The following is a 14,348-nucleotide window of genomic DNA, read 5'->3' as shown; positions in this document are numbered from 1 at the left end:
CTTAAACGTCTGAATAGTATATGTAAGCACGAAGGGAGAGAGAACCTAGAGTTGACAACCCCACCAAACAGCGAAATAAGCGGACGCTTCGCCACGGTATGGCCCCCTGTAAGAGATTGGCTATCCAGCGCCCCAATTTGGTCATCCAGCATCCCCGTTCCCAAGTTTAAAGCCAGCGATAGTAGCAGAGAGTAGCGATAGTAGTGAAAAGTAGCAATAGTAGCAGAAAGTAACCATAGTAGTAGAAACTTAAGGCACCGAATATCTCCTCCAGCGGTGGCAAATAGGAATTGGGTATTTTTCTTGGCATTTTGTTACGGCTGTTGAACGTAGTCGCTGGGGTTTTGGATACATATAGCCATTCTGAATGGAAAAAATAAAGAACTATTAAAAGATTTGCTAATCCTGATCATACCACATCTCGACCCTTCATAAAACTTGGGCGTGCCAGGATATTCTTCAGCCACTTTTCTAGGTAAGGAAACTCCTCAAGGGAAACGCCATCCAAGTCTAGAAGCAATTGCATTATGGCAGTTAGCTAAAATTGATAACATAAAGAGGGTGGTTAGGGAGGCGCCTTACCGTGATTGACGACCCAGCCAAAACAGGCTATATCGGCAATAGTGACACGGTCACCGACGAGCAGTCCGTGTGGAGATTTAGCTAGATGGGTGTCCATGGTGCGATAGAGGCGATGAGTCTCATTGTCGTAGCGGTTGATGCCGTACTCAATCTTTTCGGTTGCGTATCCTGCGAGTATCCAGTTAACGATTAAACAATCAAGAAATCACATTTTACATTTAACCAACTTCTAAAATGCTCGAGTTGTCCTTGCATGGGCCCTAAGCCGCCGATCTGCCATGAGAGCTAAACAGCAGCGTTAATGATTTTGAGTCTGAGGCGCATAGATCCAGGAGCTTCACAAACTTACCCAGCTCTTTACTTCCCAATATTCACGGGAGTCTTTTGGATATGAAACTCTGTTGTCCTTGTCATAGCGATCAACAAGGTACTCAAGGATAGATCCGCTTTCAAAAACACGGATCTTCTCCCCGTCGGCCCATATATCTGTCATGGCCGGGATTCGGCCATTAGGGTTGATGTCCAGAAACCATGGCTGCTTCTGCTCGTTCTCCCTCAGTTTGACGTGGTATAACTACCAGAGGAAAATAACATGTGTGAGCTTCTTAATTTTCTATGTCTACCAGTTATAGGGCACAGTGTCTCCTCTCACCTTATAGTCAAGTCCAAGCTCCTCAAGAAGAATCGGAACTTTGATCCCATTTGGGGTTGACGCGGTGTAAAGCGTAATGTTAGTCTTGATATCCATGGCGACTGGTCGGAATTGTCGTTGTGAAGTGCAAAGTGTTTTCCTACTAAGGGCAAATCCACGAGACACAGATTGTAATCGAGGGCGGATGAGGCTATGACTTAGCATAGATATTAATTGCATTGTCTTGGAGGCTGCTGTGTTGGCAATGAGGCTGAACCGTGATTTTAAGCTTGGGAGTGGCAATGCGTATGACGAGCGGCCGACACAGTCTGGAGGTAAAGTCCGAAACTCCCCACTTTCGTCCGCCGTTAATAGCATGGACCAGCCAGCCGAATTACATCTACCCGTCTTCTTTCCGTCGTCTAGTGGCTACATAAGAACGAGTAAATGACGATTTGACAATTCACGTTCCTTACAGACCATGCCTGGTTTCGCTCCGGGCTTGCCGTCGCTGCATAAGCTCGGGCGCGGATTTGGAAACATATGCTTGTATATTGCCTGCAGATATCCAACTTGTATATGGCTCGCTAAGATGCAGCTAATGCTGGAAGATTTTTCCGGAAGGGTACTTCGAAATTCACTACATACATGCACGGTATTAAGCCCACCGTGACGCAGCGCGCTTTGGCGAGAGCCATTGAATAAGCCCAACCCCGAGATATCCAGCCAAGACTAAGCCAACTTTTATTCATGAATACGTATCACTATGTAGTAAGGATATTATCTTTTACTAGGCGTATAGATGAATTAAAGCCAGTGGTATTGAATTCTTCAAAGGCTTAGACCTTTACAACTATTTTCAAGGCAGTAGAATGCGGGCCCCATAAGTCTTTTCCACGGCAGATTGTTCAATAGCATATGGTCCTACGACGGGCGGCAAGACGAAATGCTGCGAGTTTATAATACTGGCTGTTGGAATATAAACCCCAATAGCCTTCTGGAAAATAATTCCCTTTTTGCATTTCAACAGTAGCAAATAGTGGATTGATCAATTTAATATTAATTATTCCCTACAGTCTTATTATATTTCATGTACAGCTGTCCTATACCGTGAAAACCTCCCGCATTTCCCATCTCGCCAAGTTCGTCATCCACTGTCCCTCTATAAATATCCCGGGCATCACATACTCCTCCATATCCTTCTTCTTCAAAACCAAGGCATCTTGAGTCATAATCAACGATAATACTGCGGCACAAGTAACTGCTGGCCCCAAACGTTTTCTTCACGATCGATGTGCAGCTAGAAAGAACGGATTTCGCATATCGTTTATTTGCCGAGATAGTCATTCAAGTGCCGCAATAGTCTACTAGGGAAAAGAATCAGACACGTAAAAGCTCATTAATTACTAATCCCTATGTTTAGCAGTTGTTTTAAGAATACAGGTAAGTGTATAGGTATGTACCTGTGTACTTTACGACAGATGCCGAATGCGAAGTTCCACCCGAGGCAGTCTCCGCTCCCGACTATTTATTTCGCCAGCTGCCCACACTTGTTCCTCTCTCTTCCTTTCCTCATTGCACTCATTTGACTTTTTCCTGCTAGCAATTCGTTCAGCAATTATCATAAAAAGTTCCACTTTTTCACTATTCATAAATGCTTCATACAACTATCACGGTTTGTATGAGGTGTCGACGCGTAGCAGGTCGGACGAAGTCAGTATACCGTGGTCACGATATGTAGGGACTAATATATATACCTATATACTAGGTAGGTGAGGTCATGCGACCTCACAGTTTGCCTTGCCGGCTCTTTGAGAATACTCGCCTCTCGATTCAAGACGGATGAGGCGCGGAACAGAACGTTTATGATGCTTGCTCAAGCATTACAGAGGTGGAAGACTATGATTATTGGCACTGAATCATCTTCTGTTTGCATCAGCGCGTTGTCCATATGCTGATAATCTTTTTCGTCGAGCGACACTTGCATCGAAGCCACCGAACTCCCAATGCCAGGGCAATTTGTTGCTTGCTTAGCCAATTATTGCACCAGTACAATGCTGAATTTGCTAGTACTCAATGAGATTTTGTCATTTGTTGAAGCCCAAGATTCTCGTGCAATCCCGACAGGCGACGGACAGCAGACTTTGCTGGGACACAATGCGACTGGATATCTTGGTACTACGCCGGCCAAGCCTCGTAAAAGGATACCTAAGGTAGTGACGGCTGAGTACAAACATTACCTCAAGTTTGTGCAGCTGTACAGGCAGGAGGTAGGTGGAGACATGTCGGAGCTTATGGCTCGCGTCAGAAGCTTAAGAGATGTGAGAGATGTGAGAATCGTCATGAGGAATAAGGTATTATGAAGGGTTTAGATCCAAAATCCCAAAATCCCACACCACTCATTGGCCACAGCACCAGCATTTCGTCTTCCCGCCCGCAAATGGTGTAATAGCGCGAGCACGTGAAATGGTGTGCGAGGCCGAGAATCCGCCGCCCCACGCCGATGGCCCGCGAACCGCCCAGCGATTCGAAATCCAGGGTGGGCATTACAAAGCGGCTTTTAAAAAATGATGAAATACCCCGGATTTTCCCTTTCACTCGAGAGAGGGTGTGGACCGCTCAACTTTTTTTTGCTCGCTCGTACTCATTCTTGGGAGTTTGGGATATAGGCTATTGGTTTTTTGTTTTGTTGGAGTAGGACCTTGAGCTCTGCGTGAGTGACTAAGATGAGGTCCCATCAGGCTCTCCGATTGGCTGGTCGACGACTACAGCGGCCGCTTCTGTCACCAGCAAGACCGGCGTCAATACTAGTCGGTTCCTCATTCTCATCATCTTCATCCTCATCATCACCAGCTTCGGCTGCTGCCTCACCCTCCTCAACAGAAACATACCGTCCCTCTGCTCCCGCCCCCTCAAATCCAGCCCTCAATTTCCCCTGCCTCGACGCAATCGAGTCCCGCTCCGCACGGCTCAGTGCCGACTGCAGCTCCGCATCCCGGCCCGGCTTCTCATCCTCATCCTCATCTTCATCTGCCGGCCCCGAGCCCTCGTATACCTCCGGCGTTACCCTCAACTACCACTGCCGTGACCCCCTACTGCTCGACTGGGGCGGCGTCCTCCCCTCCTTCAACATCGCCTACGAATCATGGGGCCGCCTCAACGCTGACAAGTCCAATGCCATCCTACTGCACACTGGCCTTTCAGCTTCTTCCCACGCCCACTCGACAGATGCCAATCCCGCCCCCGGCTGGTGGGAAAAGTTCATCGGCCCCGGAGCCCCCCTGGACACGGATCGCTTCCACATCATCTGCACCAATGTCATCGGCGGCTGCTATGGCTCGACTGGCCCTGGCAGCGTCGATCCGGGCAATGGCGAGATGTATGCCACACGGTTCCCCATCCTGACCATGCAGGACATGGTGCGAGCACAGTTCCGTCTGCTGGATCACCTGGGTATCGACCGCCTCTACGCCAGCGTCGGCTCCAGCATGGGCGGCATGCAGTCTCTGGCTGCCGCAACCTTGTTCCCTGACCGTGTGTCTCGTGTCGCTACAATCAGCGGCTGTGCTCGAAGCCATCCGTACAGCATCGCCATGCGTCACACGCAGCGCCAGGTGCTGATGATGGACCCCAACTGGAACCGCGGCTTCTACTATGGCCGTGTGCCTCCCCACGCCGGCATGAAGCTTGCCCGCGAGATTGCCACAGTCACATACCGCTCTGGCCCCGAATGGGAGCAGCGCTTCGGCCGCCGCCGAGCTGACCCCAGCAAACCTCCCGCTTTGTGCCCAGACTTCCTCATCGAGACATATCTCGACCACGCCGGCGAGAAGTGGTGCCTGACATATGATCCCAACAGCCTGCTGTACGTCAGTAAGGCCATGGACCTCTTCGACCTTGGCTACGAGAACCAGATGGCCACCCAGGCGCGCCGCAGAGCCCGTGAGGACGCCCTCGCCACCTCCTCCTATTCCCCCTCAGACTCTGCCGCCGACGCGCACTGCAGTCTGACGCTCCCCAGCGAGCCGTACCAAGAGCAGCCTGATTCGTCATCTTCAGCCAGCGACACCTCCGAGACTCCCTCATCGCCAGCAAACCCGGCATCTTTCCTCCCTCCAGCCGACCTGATCCGCGGCCTGTCTCCACTCCGCGACATCCCCACGCTCGTCATGGGCGTTGCCAGCGACATCCTATTCCCGGCATGGCAGCAGCGTGAAATTGCCGAGTCTCTACGCCTAGGCGGAAACCGAAACGTCACTCACGTAGAGCTGAGCGAAGAGACGAGCTTATTCGGTCACGACACTTTCTTGCTAGACTTGAAGAACGTAGGAGGGAACCTGAGGTTGTTCCTCGACTGAAAGGCGCAAAACGACTGGTGTAAGGTAAAAACAGGAAACATGAATAGCTTGTTTGTAAACCGATGTATATATTGATGTTTTTTTTTTTTTTTTGCCTCCTGGAACAACAGTTAGTATGTTCCGGATATTTTCTTATTTAGCGCACATGGCCTGGTTGGATCTAACGTCGAAAAAATATTCCTTCTTTTTTTCAAAACTTCCATGCATCTACATGTCATGTGCCAAAATCCTTCGGCATACTAATACAAGTCTTTGTCAAGAAAAAAAAAGGAGAAAAACCACTCCTTCCCACAAGTAGCCTGGCAATCTCTGCGACAATCGACTCAAATACTAGTCCAGCTGGCAATTATGTAATAAACTTCTGTACGGAAAACGAATGACGAGAATGAAACAAAGGTCAACGCTTGCAAAAGGCATCACAAACAAATCCTACTCCATCATCCCATGTCAACACGATCGTTAAATACACCCAAGGAACAGCCAAAAACAAAGAGAGAGAGAGAGAGCGAGAGTAAGAAAAGAAATGGAAAAGAGCAAAGGAAAAGGAAAACTTTTCAGATAAATGTCGATCCCGAAGGAGAATACAGGCTATTTGGCGTTAATGGGCCCTTATCTCTGGTAAGTGACGGCGGCAAGTTGATGGGCGAAGGCGTGGGTCGTGGAGGGGCCTTCTTTGCCTCGACACGTATAACGGGGCTCGGCTTTATACTGGGGCTAGGCATATCATCGATAGTGAATTCGTTCGCAAGAGGTGACGGCTGGGGAGCATCATAGGACATCTCAAACGATTTGGCCAGATCTTCACTCGTTGCTGAGATGGCCTTCTCAAGCGATGGGAACGTCGGGCTGGGGATGCGTGGCGCAACATCCGACGTGGGAGTGGAAAGAGACCAGCTCGGCGAACTCGGTCGTTGACCCTTGGGTGTCCGTGGCATCGGCACCGTGGCACCTCGAGATTCTGATCGGTCAAAGCCAAACCCTCCCCACTTGGAAAATGGTCGAGGGCTCCGCTCCTCAGATTGTCTCTCCGGGGATTCGCCAGGGGGAATGATTGGGCGGGGGGGCTGTCGTCCTCGGGGAAGGCCCTTCATGACCGGAAACTCTCCTTCCATGGGCGTTCTGGAAGCAAAGGGGCTCAGGGGTACGCGGTCCATGGGTGGCCGAGGTGCCTCATACGTACGCACATAGTTGTCCTCATCTGCAGCAGGTCCATATGGGCTTCGGGGGCTGTGTGTAGGTGTCTCCATGCGCGCTATGAGGCTGGACAATGCAGCGTGCTGTAGGGGTTGTGGAGGACCACGAGCACGAGAATCAGACGCCATTCGCGAGTTGAAGCCCTGTGGTGTAGATGGCGTAAATGAATTCAAAACTGAAGCCAGTGCGACTGGGGCTTCGATATTCGCCTGGGATGGTCTCCGGAGGACTTGCCGAGGGCTTTCGATGCCAGCCGATACAGCAGAGGGCGACGGCAACGGCTGATGCGCCGATGGGGATTGCGAGTCCTCATCAGGTATCGCCACTTTGAGTCGCTGGGGGCTGCCTTGTTCGTCTGATTCTCGCCCCCGATGATATACCTGATATTGCCTTGGAGATGCTATCGGTGATGCTATGGGCGATGCTATGGGCGATGCCATGGGTGAGTCGATGGGTGATGCCACAGGCGATACCAAAGAGGCAGTCTCACTCGGCTCAGTCAAGCCATCGCTAGCAGCATCTTCAACATCTTCTGCGCTTACAGCATCTTGAGTGCCCACGGCTTCTTCAGCGTCTCCCTCTTCAGTGCTCACGACTTCTCTAAACGGATGTGGCCCCTTCATTTGGATCGGGCTCTCCACTAGTTCTAAGCCGAGCGTCCCAACAGCCACAGCAGGCTGCTTTGTCACCCCGTCGCCGAAATCGAAATTGGAAAAGTTGCCCGTCAGACCCTCGACGGGACGCTGCTGCTGCCGGTGTTTCTCGAGGTCGTCTGCCTCAATTGCCATTGTGAAACTCCTCCTTCGTGGTGATAGAAACGTCAGCGTGTCTCGCTTCGCTTGGACGTTCCTAACGACTGGCGATGCTCGCTTATCTTCGCTTTTGCGCGATGTAGAAGATGATGGGCTGGGCAGCATCGCGGGGCCGTGGCCGTTGGCAAATCCTGGAGCGGCGAAGTGGTTTTGCAACTCGTGTGTGCTCACTTCTACCTCTTCCTCCGCCTCCATATCTGCCTCTGCCTCTAAATCGGTCTCTGCTCCAGTGTCTCCGCCTGCAAAAGCCATCGGGGGCCACTGATCCTCGGTTTCGACTGACTGAGGAGGAGATGGGTATCCAGCATATCCCGACCCACGAATCCCGACGTCGGGCCCCGGCTCACCAAAATCGTCGAATCCATCCAAGCCACCCGAGACTCTTTGGGCTGGCTTCGGCTCCGGCTCCGGTTCTGGCTCAGCCTTCAACTCAGGCTTACTCAAGGGGCTCTTGCTAGCCGCCACCTGGACGCCGCTACTTCCCGCACGATTGGATGATTTCGAGGTGCTTCCAGGCTTTTTGTTAAAGTGAACGTCCAGAGGATTCACCCATTCCGACTGTCTAGAGCCTGCGGGCCGTGATGGCATCCCCGGCCGGCCGCCGCCGTTTACTCCAAAAGGATCCGGTACGGCAAGATTGGTCATGCTCGCATTAGGTTTCATCCAGGGCTTGAAGCCAGCGCCGTCAATGCCATGGCGCAGGCTACTCTCGCTGGGTTTCCGGGGCACTGATAGATCGACCATGGACGACGCTGCTGGCACGCCCTTGAACGTTGCACGCCAGCCTAGGTTTCGGGCATTCGAGGTGGAGGTGCCTGGTCGCGAGGCCGGCGCTTGTGGCTTCGGGAACTTGAAGCTGTCATTGCCATTGCCGTTCCATCGTTGGGTTTGCTGCGGCTGCTGCACCACCTGCTTCTTGTCGGACTGCTTGCCCCTGTGCCAAAGAATATTAGTCAGTTGCAAATGGAAGCCGGGTGGCTAGAGAAATGGGCAGAGGCAGAAGCAATCATCATCTTACTGAGACTTCTTTTTGTCGCTGCCGAATCTGAGGCCAAAAAAGGACACCATCTTGCAACGACTGGCTACCCGACCCAAGCAACACCGTCGGTGCCTCCCGATGGATAATCACCCGCTTGTTTTGCAGTCTCTGTGATGTCCGTCTCCGCTCTGGCTACCCAAAGGTGCCATGAACAGGTGGAAAGGCTCCCCTGGACCCCAGCAGGTATGTAGTGGTATATGGTCGGGGGATTCAATGCGAAGGGATAGGATAGAAGAGAAGAATGGAATAGAGTAGAATAGAATAGGACGGTATAGTACAAGGGCTTTCGTGGTTCGTATGCGGTGTGTTGGTAGGTAGGTACGGTACGCTGTAATGTGTAAAATTTCGTCGTCGTATCTGTTGGAGGAAAAGGCGAAAAGGAACGGACGTGTCGAGTGTGACACAGGCGACGGCAACAATGGAAAACGAGGGATGTGCAAGCGCGCGACCAGCCGCAGAATCAACAAAAATAGAGGCGGAAAACGAAGTCTCAGAGGCCGTCGCCGGTCGATAAGAGATTGATGTCAAACAGAAGAGGGGAGGAGGCAGGTGATTTGCAGGCTACGCTACCCTAAGAGAGCAAGAGTGCGGTAGCACAGGCACAAGCACACATCAAGCACCGAAACTGCAAGGTACGAGTCCAGGCACGGTTGATTGATCCGTCCATTGAATGCTCAAGCTGCCTCTTGGTCAGTTCAGTTCAGTACCTGCAGGTCGCAGCGGGCGCACGTACCAGTACCTTGGCTGCAGAGAAATGACTGGTCGAGATGGGCTTGGGGCTTCTCCACGAGTCGAGCACGGGGAAGCGAGGATACGAATTGACGTGCCGCCCAGCCCGGCCAGGGTTGACCGGATGGATGCCTGTAACTGTACTCGTACCTGTACCTGAGCCCGCAGGTACCTGCTAAACTGTTACAGGTAGGACCAGAGATCCGTACAGGCAGGCAGGCAGGCAGGCAGGCAGGGCCCCAGCGCTGGGCCTGAGGTGGTGGATCGTGGCATCGCGCCTCGCAATTTGTTGGTGTTCACAGCAAAATGAAGCGGCGACATGCTGGCGCTATTGGCAGGCCAGGGGGCTCTGGGGCAGCTCCGCGCGCTAGACAGCGCTATGCCGTTTGCAACAATGGCGACACGCAGGGAACGTTGAAGGGCCATCCCTCGAGAGAGCGATTTGTGTGCAGCAAACAAGGGCTCGGACAGAGGATGGATGGAGGAGAGAGAAGCAAAGACATGGGCACAATAAACAAACAAGCAAACGAGCGGTGTCTGTGCAGGCCGGGTATGAGCAGTTACCGGATAGGTAGGATAGAATAGAATAGAGTAGAAGACAACAAATACACTGCAAAAGAGTCCGGTGGACGGATTCGATGTTCCCGGCTCGCATAAATCGGGCAATTAAATCAACATGAACGCCCACGGAAATGCCATTTGCTCCCTCAACTCACAGGATGCTTACTGTATCCGTACCTTGCTGTACTTGTACGAGTACATGTGCGTGTCAGGTACAAGTACCTTGCCAAGTAGGGCCAACCAACCGCCAAAAAGCGATGCTCCTCCTCCTCCCTCACCGCTAGCGCCCACTAGAAAGAAACGTCGTCCGCTGTCTTCTAGCGCCATGGGCCCCCCTTGCAGCGCCCCCTCCCGTGGTTGGCCAGTGCCCAAATTGCCCCTGAAGCTAATGCACGTCTTTGGCGGCTCGACTGTTTATGCACATGGCCTACATGGGGGCGCTTGACTGGACTGGACTGGCGAAAACAAGTTGACATGCAAAACTTGGCAAAAAAGGGCATCATGTTGGTCCCTAAAAAAGCCTCTCCTCAGAAGCGAAAGAAGGAGCTAGTGGGAAAACCAGATCCGTACCTACAGATGGACTGATAGCAATAGGTACCTAGTATACATCAATACTATACCTCAGTGCTCGTACAAGTATGCTTGCACGGCCAAAGCCGACAAGGGCTCCATCATTTTCTCAACCAGGCAATGCTCCGGTTTAGGACTGCGCAGTGCATGTACTGTACTTTACTGTAGGTACTTACAGTATACTGTACTCCGTACATGTTCCAGGCAAGATGGTACCTTGGGTTACACTGAGCAAATGGCAATTATTGAGCTGATGGATCAACATGTGATTCTGCCTCTGCACAAAACAGTACCTATACTCGTACACATCATCAATAGGTACATACCTAATAATATCCCACAGCTCGCTTGCCGGCGATTCAAGCCCAGGTGAGACTCACATAGTCCAACCCAACCACCGGGCTTTATTAGGTCATCTTAAATGTCTGCCACCGTTCCGGTAGATATTGATCCCACCGGCACCAGCCCAGGCACAAACATGCCGTACGAGCGAGCACAAGCAGCAATCATCTTGTACGAGTACTCGGTACGCGCGTCAGCTTCGGTTATTAGGCGTGGACCTTGTTAGCATCGGCAGCAACTCGCTGCTTACAGTGGCACTCCCTTCGTACAGTACATGTACTCTGGACTTGGCAATTCTCACGACAGCTTACTAAGTCGGTTCTCTGTGCACATCATGCAATTATTCAAGCCGATATTCATCAGATAATACATGTAGATGAGGCACATGCAATCAATACTCCAATGGCGGGAATACGGCGCTAAACAAGCTGTGAAAAGGAGAATTCGCATCAAAGTCCAAAATGCAGCCAAGACAGTTTCCCTAAAACGCCATCCAGATTGCACCCGAATCTTGCCCGTCTATCATAGTAGCAGTACCTTGAACCTGCATCATCAACATCTCTTCTTCCCTCACAAACAACCGTCCATCTTCAAAATCACAGCGCCGGAATTGCCCTTCCTCTTCCTTGTTGAGATCCTTGCCAGGATGGCCAACCAACCGAGCAGCCACGGGTATTGGAATATCGAAGCAATGCGATACTCGCTTCCTAGCAGCAGCCCGCACGAAGCGAATCAGTAGGGCTTACATCGCGCCCAAGTTCCCATAAAATCATGACGCAGAAGACGATTCGCCTAGGCGGCAATGTCTTGACTGCCACCATGTCCCCGTATTTCCGTCGGGTGGTATTCTTCCGCTCAACATTGCGTTGTCTTTGTGCAAAGAACCTTGAAATGTCGGCTTAGAGCTGATCAAGGAGCTTCCGTCTCCTCCTCTCGAGAAGCTCCATCTGAACTTCCTCCAGCGTTGGCAATGCCCACCCATGGCCATCCCCGCTATCCCCAGGTAATGGTTCCCAGCCGTCGGGGACTCCCTGAGGCCCTGTCTTGACCAGATTTTCCGCCGCCTCCCTTTCCTTTTCTGCCTCGTATTGTAGCAGTGCATCGTCCTCTTCGCCGGGAGCATAGCCGTAGTACGCCGCGTCCACGATTTTCCTCAAGTCTTTGCTGGTTTCGAGTGGCTTGTCCTCCTGTTTCTTGGCCTGTGCTGCCTCGAAGAGCTCCTTTACCCCAGGTAGCTCTCGAGCTCGTCCAAAATATTTGTAGCCCTTCCCTCCGCCCGGTATTTCTCTGCCTTGCTCGTCGTACATTTTCCCGCCGCCTCTCATGTAATTGGGCCCGCCTAAATTCCGTATCTGCACCTCCCACATGTGCTTCTCCCGCATCAGCTTGTTGATTTCATCGTTGAGGTCGCGGATCTGGTAGTCGCTCAGCACGGGGTCCTGGATTCTCGAGACCTTGCGCGAAATCTCCTTGAGCACTTGGCCACGCCATCTTTCGCACGATGGGATTGAATCGACTTCGGTGATGACCTTGGGGCGGCGTGTTCGTCCGGCGTCGATGATGCCCAGGTCTGCTGCTTGCGCTTCGCGGAAGCGGAAGAGCATAGACTGGGCCTTTTCTGAATTTCGAGCCTAGAGAAAACATGAGCAAATTAAATTCCCTTCTGAGAAACGACTGCTGCTTACCATTTTGACGGTTGGGAAACGGGAGCCCAAGGTGCTGTGAAAGTTGACGATCGCTCAGCTGGCAGAAGCTCGCTTTGGAACTTTGCCGAAGCCAATCCGCAGCCTTGTGCAGGCGCTGTGGCTGATGCGCACTAGCCACCTGTTACCTTAGCCACATTCTCTTGCGAAGCTCAAAGCCTCGCAAGGCAAATATCCTACCCTACAAGTATCCAAATCTCCATAACTGGTAGTAAGACATTTATATTTCAAATAAAATGATGCAATGATAATCGATTAAAATCTTGTAAATTCTTGAACTTTGCAAATGGCTGACCGAGCGACGTATTTTTGCCCACACATGCAGCTTTCTGTCAATTACCTGCTAGACATATCCACCTGAGCTTGCCTGGTAATTAGGTATGACATCGAAAAAATACATATCCTAGGTATGTAGAGAAGCATGACTCTGACGATGCTATTGTGTAGCTCAAAGCTCACAATTAACTCTATTTTTCAATCTATAGCTGTCATGGTACACGTGGTTGCCAAAGTCTTCATAGGCAGAGCCTTTGCGGATGATCGGTATTGGTTGCCCATGCAAAGTCCCAATCACAGATGAAGTATTTCCGCGGCATTGCCGCTGTTGCTCAAGAACTAACTTGCGACAGAAAAGAGCCATCTCCGTGACACCTAGCAAAAATCAGCTTTACGCCATATGATTATGCCGTATATGCGGACTTAGTTCAGGCATTGCCGGACAAGGCCCCACTACGGAGCGGAATTGCTTTCGATATGGCCATTCAAGCTTGAGGGCCAAATCTGACGACGAGATAATGGATTGGCATTCAAAGCTGTCCTATTTGGGAAGAAACCGAGTTAGATAGAAGAGAAAGCGTATTGAATTGGTTATAAAAGAGCGTCTTTCTTCTCAATTTCGACAATTTGTTAATCCACTACAGCCAGCACAATCATTGAAAGGACAAAACGGCACAGTTTGATAGACCCTGATCCTCCTCCATTGACGATTCTATCGCACCATTCAATCAATATCCAGTCTAGTTTACTACTAAAAAAACTATTTTGACCATGTCGCACTCCATCATCTCTCCAGCCATCCTCTATTGGGGCACTCCCGTTGTCCTCGTCTCTTCCGAGAACGAAGATGGATCTGAAAATATCTGTGCCATCTCATCTGCATTTTGGCTTGGGCACCGTTGCCTCCTTGGATTTGGAGCTGAAAGCAAGACGCCGCAAAACATTCTCCGAACTGGCCAATGCGTCGTCAATCTCCCCGACGACAGCATGGCCCGTCATGTCAACCTTCTGGCCGATACAACTGGCTCTGAAAATGTTTCCGAGTCAAAGAAGGACAGAGGATACCGCTATGTCAAGGACAAATGGACTTGTGCGGAGCTTACACCTCAGAAATCTGATCTTGTTCGCCCGCGCAGGATTTTGGAGTGTCCTGTGCAGATGGAATGCGAATTAGCTGAGGCTCATCAGGTAATGAAGGATTTTCCTGACCTCAAGGGCGTCATCGTCGCTATTGAGCTGAAAGTACTTCGGACTCATGTTCTGGACTCTATTCGGATGCCGGGACACCCTAACCGTGTTGATCCCGATAAATGGAGGCCCATGATTATGTCTTTCCAGGAACTATATGGCCTGGGGGGAGGAAAACTGGCCAAGAGCACTTTGGGCAAGGTCCACGAAGAAAAGTATCGGCGACTTACGCGAAGTGACGTGGTTAAATTGCCAGGAGATGAAGATAAGGAAGCTGTGGAAGAGGCATATTCGCATGCAAATGAGGGACTTGAGAATGGAAATTAGAGAATATTAGACTGATGGATTGCTTTTCTGGTTTTA

At 51.1% G+C, this 14,348-nt stretch overlaps 6 protein-coding genes across 6 annotated transcripts; 3 read left to right on the top strand and 3 right to left on the bottom strand.

The window, feature by feature from the left end:
* Positions 1–409: 409 nt before the first annotated feature.
* On the bottom strand, positions 410–1,330 carry TRIVIDRAFT_41856 (uncharacterized protein; the record flags this gene model as incomplete). The annotated part of the gene is made up of 5 exons (XM_014095968.1): positions 410–510; positions 583–750; positions 810–867; positions 932–1,156; positions 1,235–1,330. 5 exons carry the CDS (start codon positions 1,328–1,330, stop codon positions 410–412), a joined length of 648 nt encoding a protein of 215 aa, XP_013951443.1.
* Positions 1,331–3,679: 2,349 nt separating this feature from the next.
* On the top strand, positions 3,680–5,763 carry TRIVIDRAFT_214328 (uncharacterized protein; the record flags this gene model as incomplete). The annotated part of the gene is made up of 2 exons (XM_014095967.1): positions 3,680–3,752; positions 4,097–5,763. 2 exons carry the CDS (start codon positions 3,680–3,682, stop codon positions 5,569–5,571), a joined length of 1,548 nt encoding a protein of 515 aa, XP_013951442.1.
* Positions 5,764–6,125: 362 nt separating this feature from the next.
* Positions 6,126–8,645, bottom strand: TRIVIDRAFT_227084 (uncharacterized protein; the record flags this gene model as incomplete). Its single annotated transcript, XM_014095966.1, has 2 exons — positions 6,126–8,511; positions 8,596–8,645. The coding sequence occupies 2 exons, from the start codon at positions 8,643–8,645 to the stop codon at positions 6,126–6,128; spliced, it is 2,436 nt and encodes an 811-aa protein (XP_013951441.1).
* A 1,376-nt stretch (positions 8,646–10,021) lies between these two features.
* On the top strand, positions 10,022–11,557 carry TRIVIDRAFT_66190 (uncharacterized protein; the record flags this gene model as incomplete). Its single annotated transcript, XM_014095965.1, has 4 exons — positions 10,022–10,107; positions 10,681–10,803; positions 10,918–11,002; positions 11,195–11,557. The coding sequence occupies 4 exons, from the start codon at positions 10,022–10,024 to the stop codon at positions 11,555–11,557; spliced, it is 657 nt and encodes a 218-aa protein (XP_013951440.1).
* Positions 11,558–11,717: 160 nt separating this feature from the next.
* Positions 11,718–12,506, bottom strand: TRIVIDRAFT_57214 (uncharacterized protein; the record flags this gene model as incomplete). Its single annotated transcript, XM_014095964.1, has 2 exons — positions 11,718–12,449; positions 12,504–12,506. The coding sequence occupies 2 exons, from the start codon at positions 12,504–12,506 to the stop codon at positions 11,718–11,720; spliced, it is 735 nt and encodes a 244-aa protein (XP_013951439.1).
* A 1,062-nt stretch (positions 12,507–13,568) lies between these two features.
* TRIVIDRAFT_57213 (uncharacterized protein) lies at positions 13,569–14,312 on the top strand (the record flags this gene model as incomplete). Its single annotated transcript, XM_014095963.1, has 1 exon — positions 13,569–14,312. The coding sequence occupies one exon, from the start codon at positions 13,569–13,571 to the stop codon at positions 14,310–14,312; it is 744 nt and encodes a 247-aa protein (XP_013951438.1).
* Between the last annotated feature and the right edge of the window lie 36 nt (positions 14,313–14,348).

This window comes from Trichoderma virens, assembly GCF_000170995.1.
Source record: "Trichoderma virens Gv29-8 chromosome Unknown TRIVIscaffold_89, whole genome shotgun sequence".
Lineage (NCBI taxonomy): Eukaryota > Fungi > Ascomycota > Sordariomycetes > Hypocreales > Hypocreaceae > Trichoderma > Trichoderma virens.
This window is presented reverse-complemented; position numbering and strand designations above follow the sequence as displayed.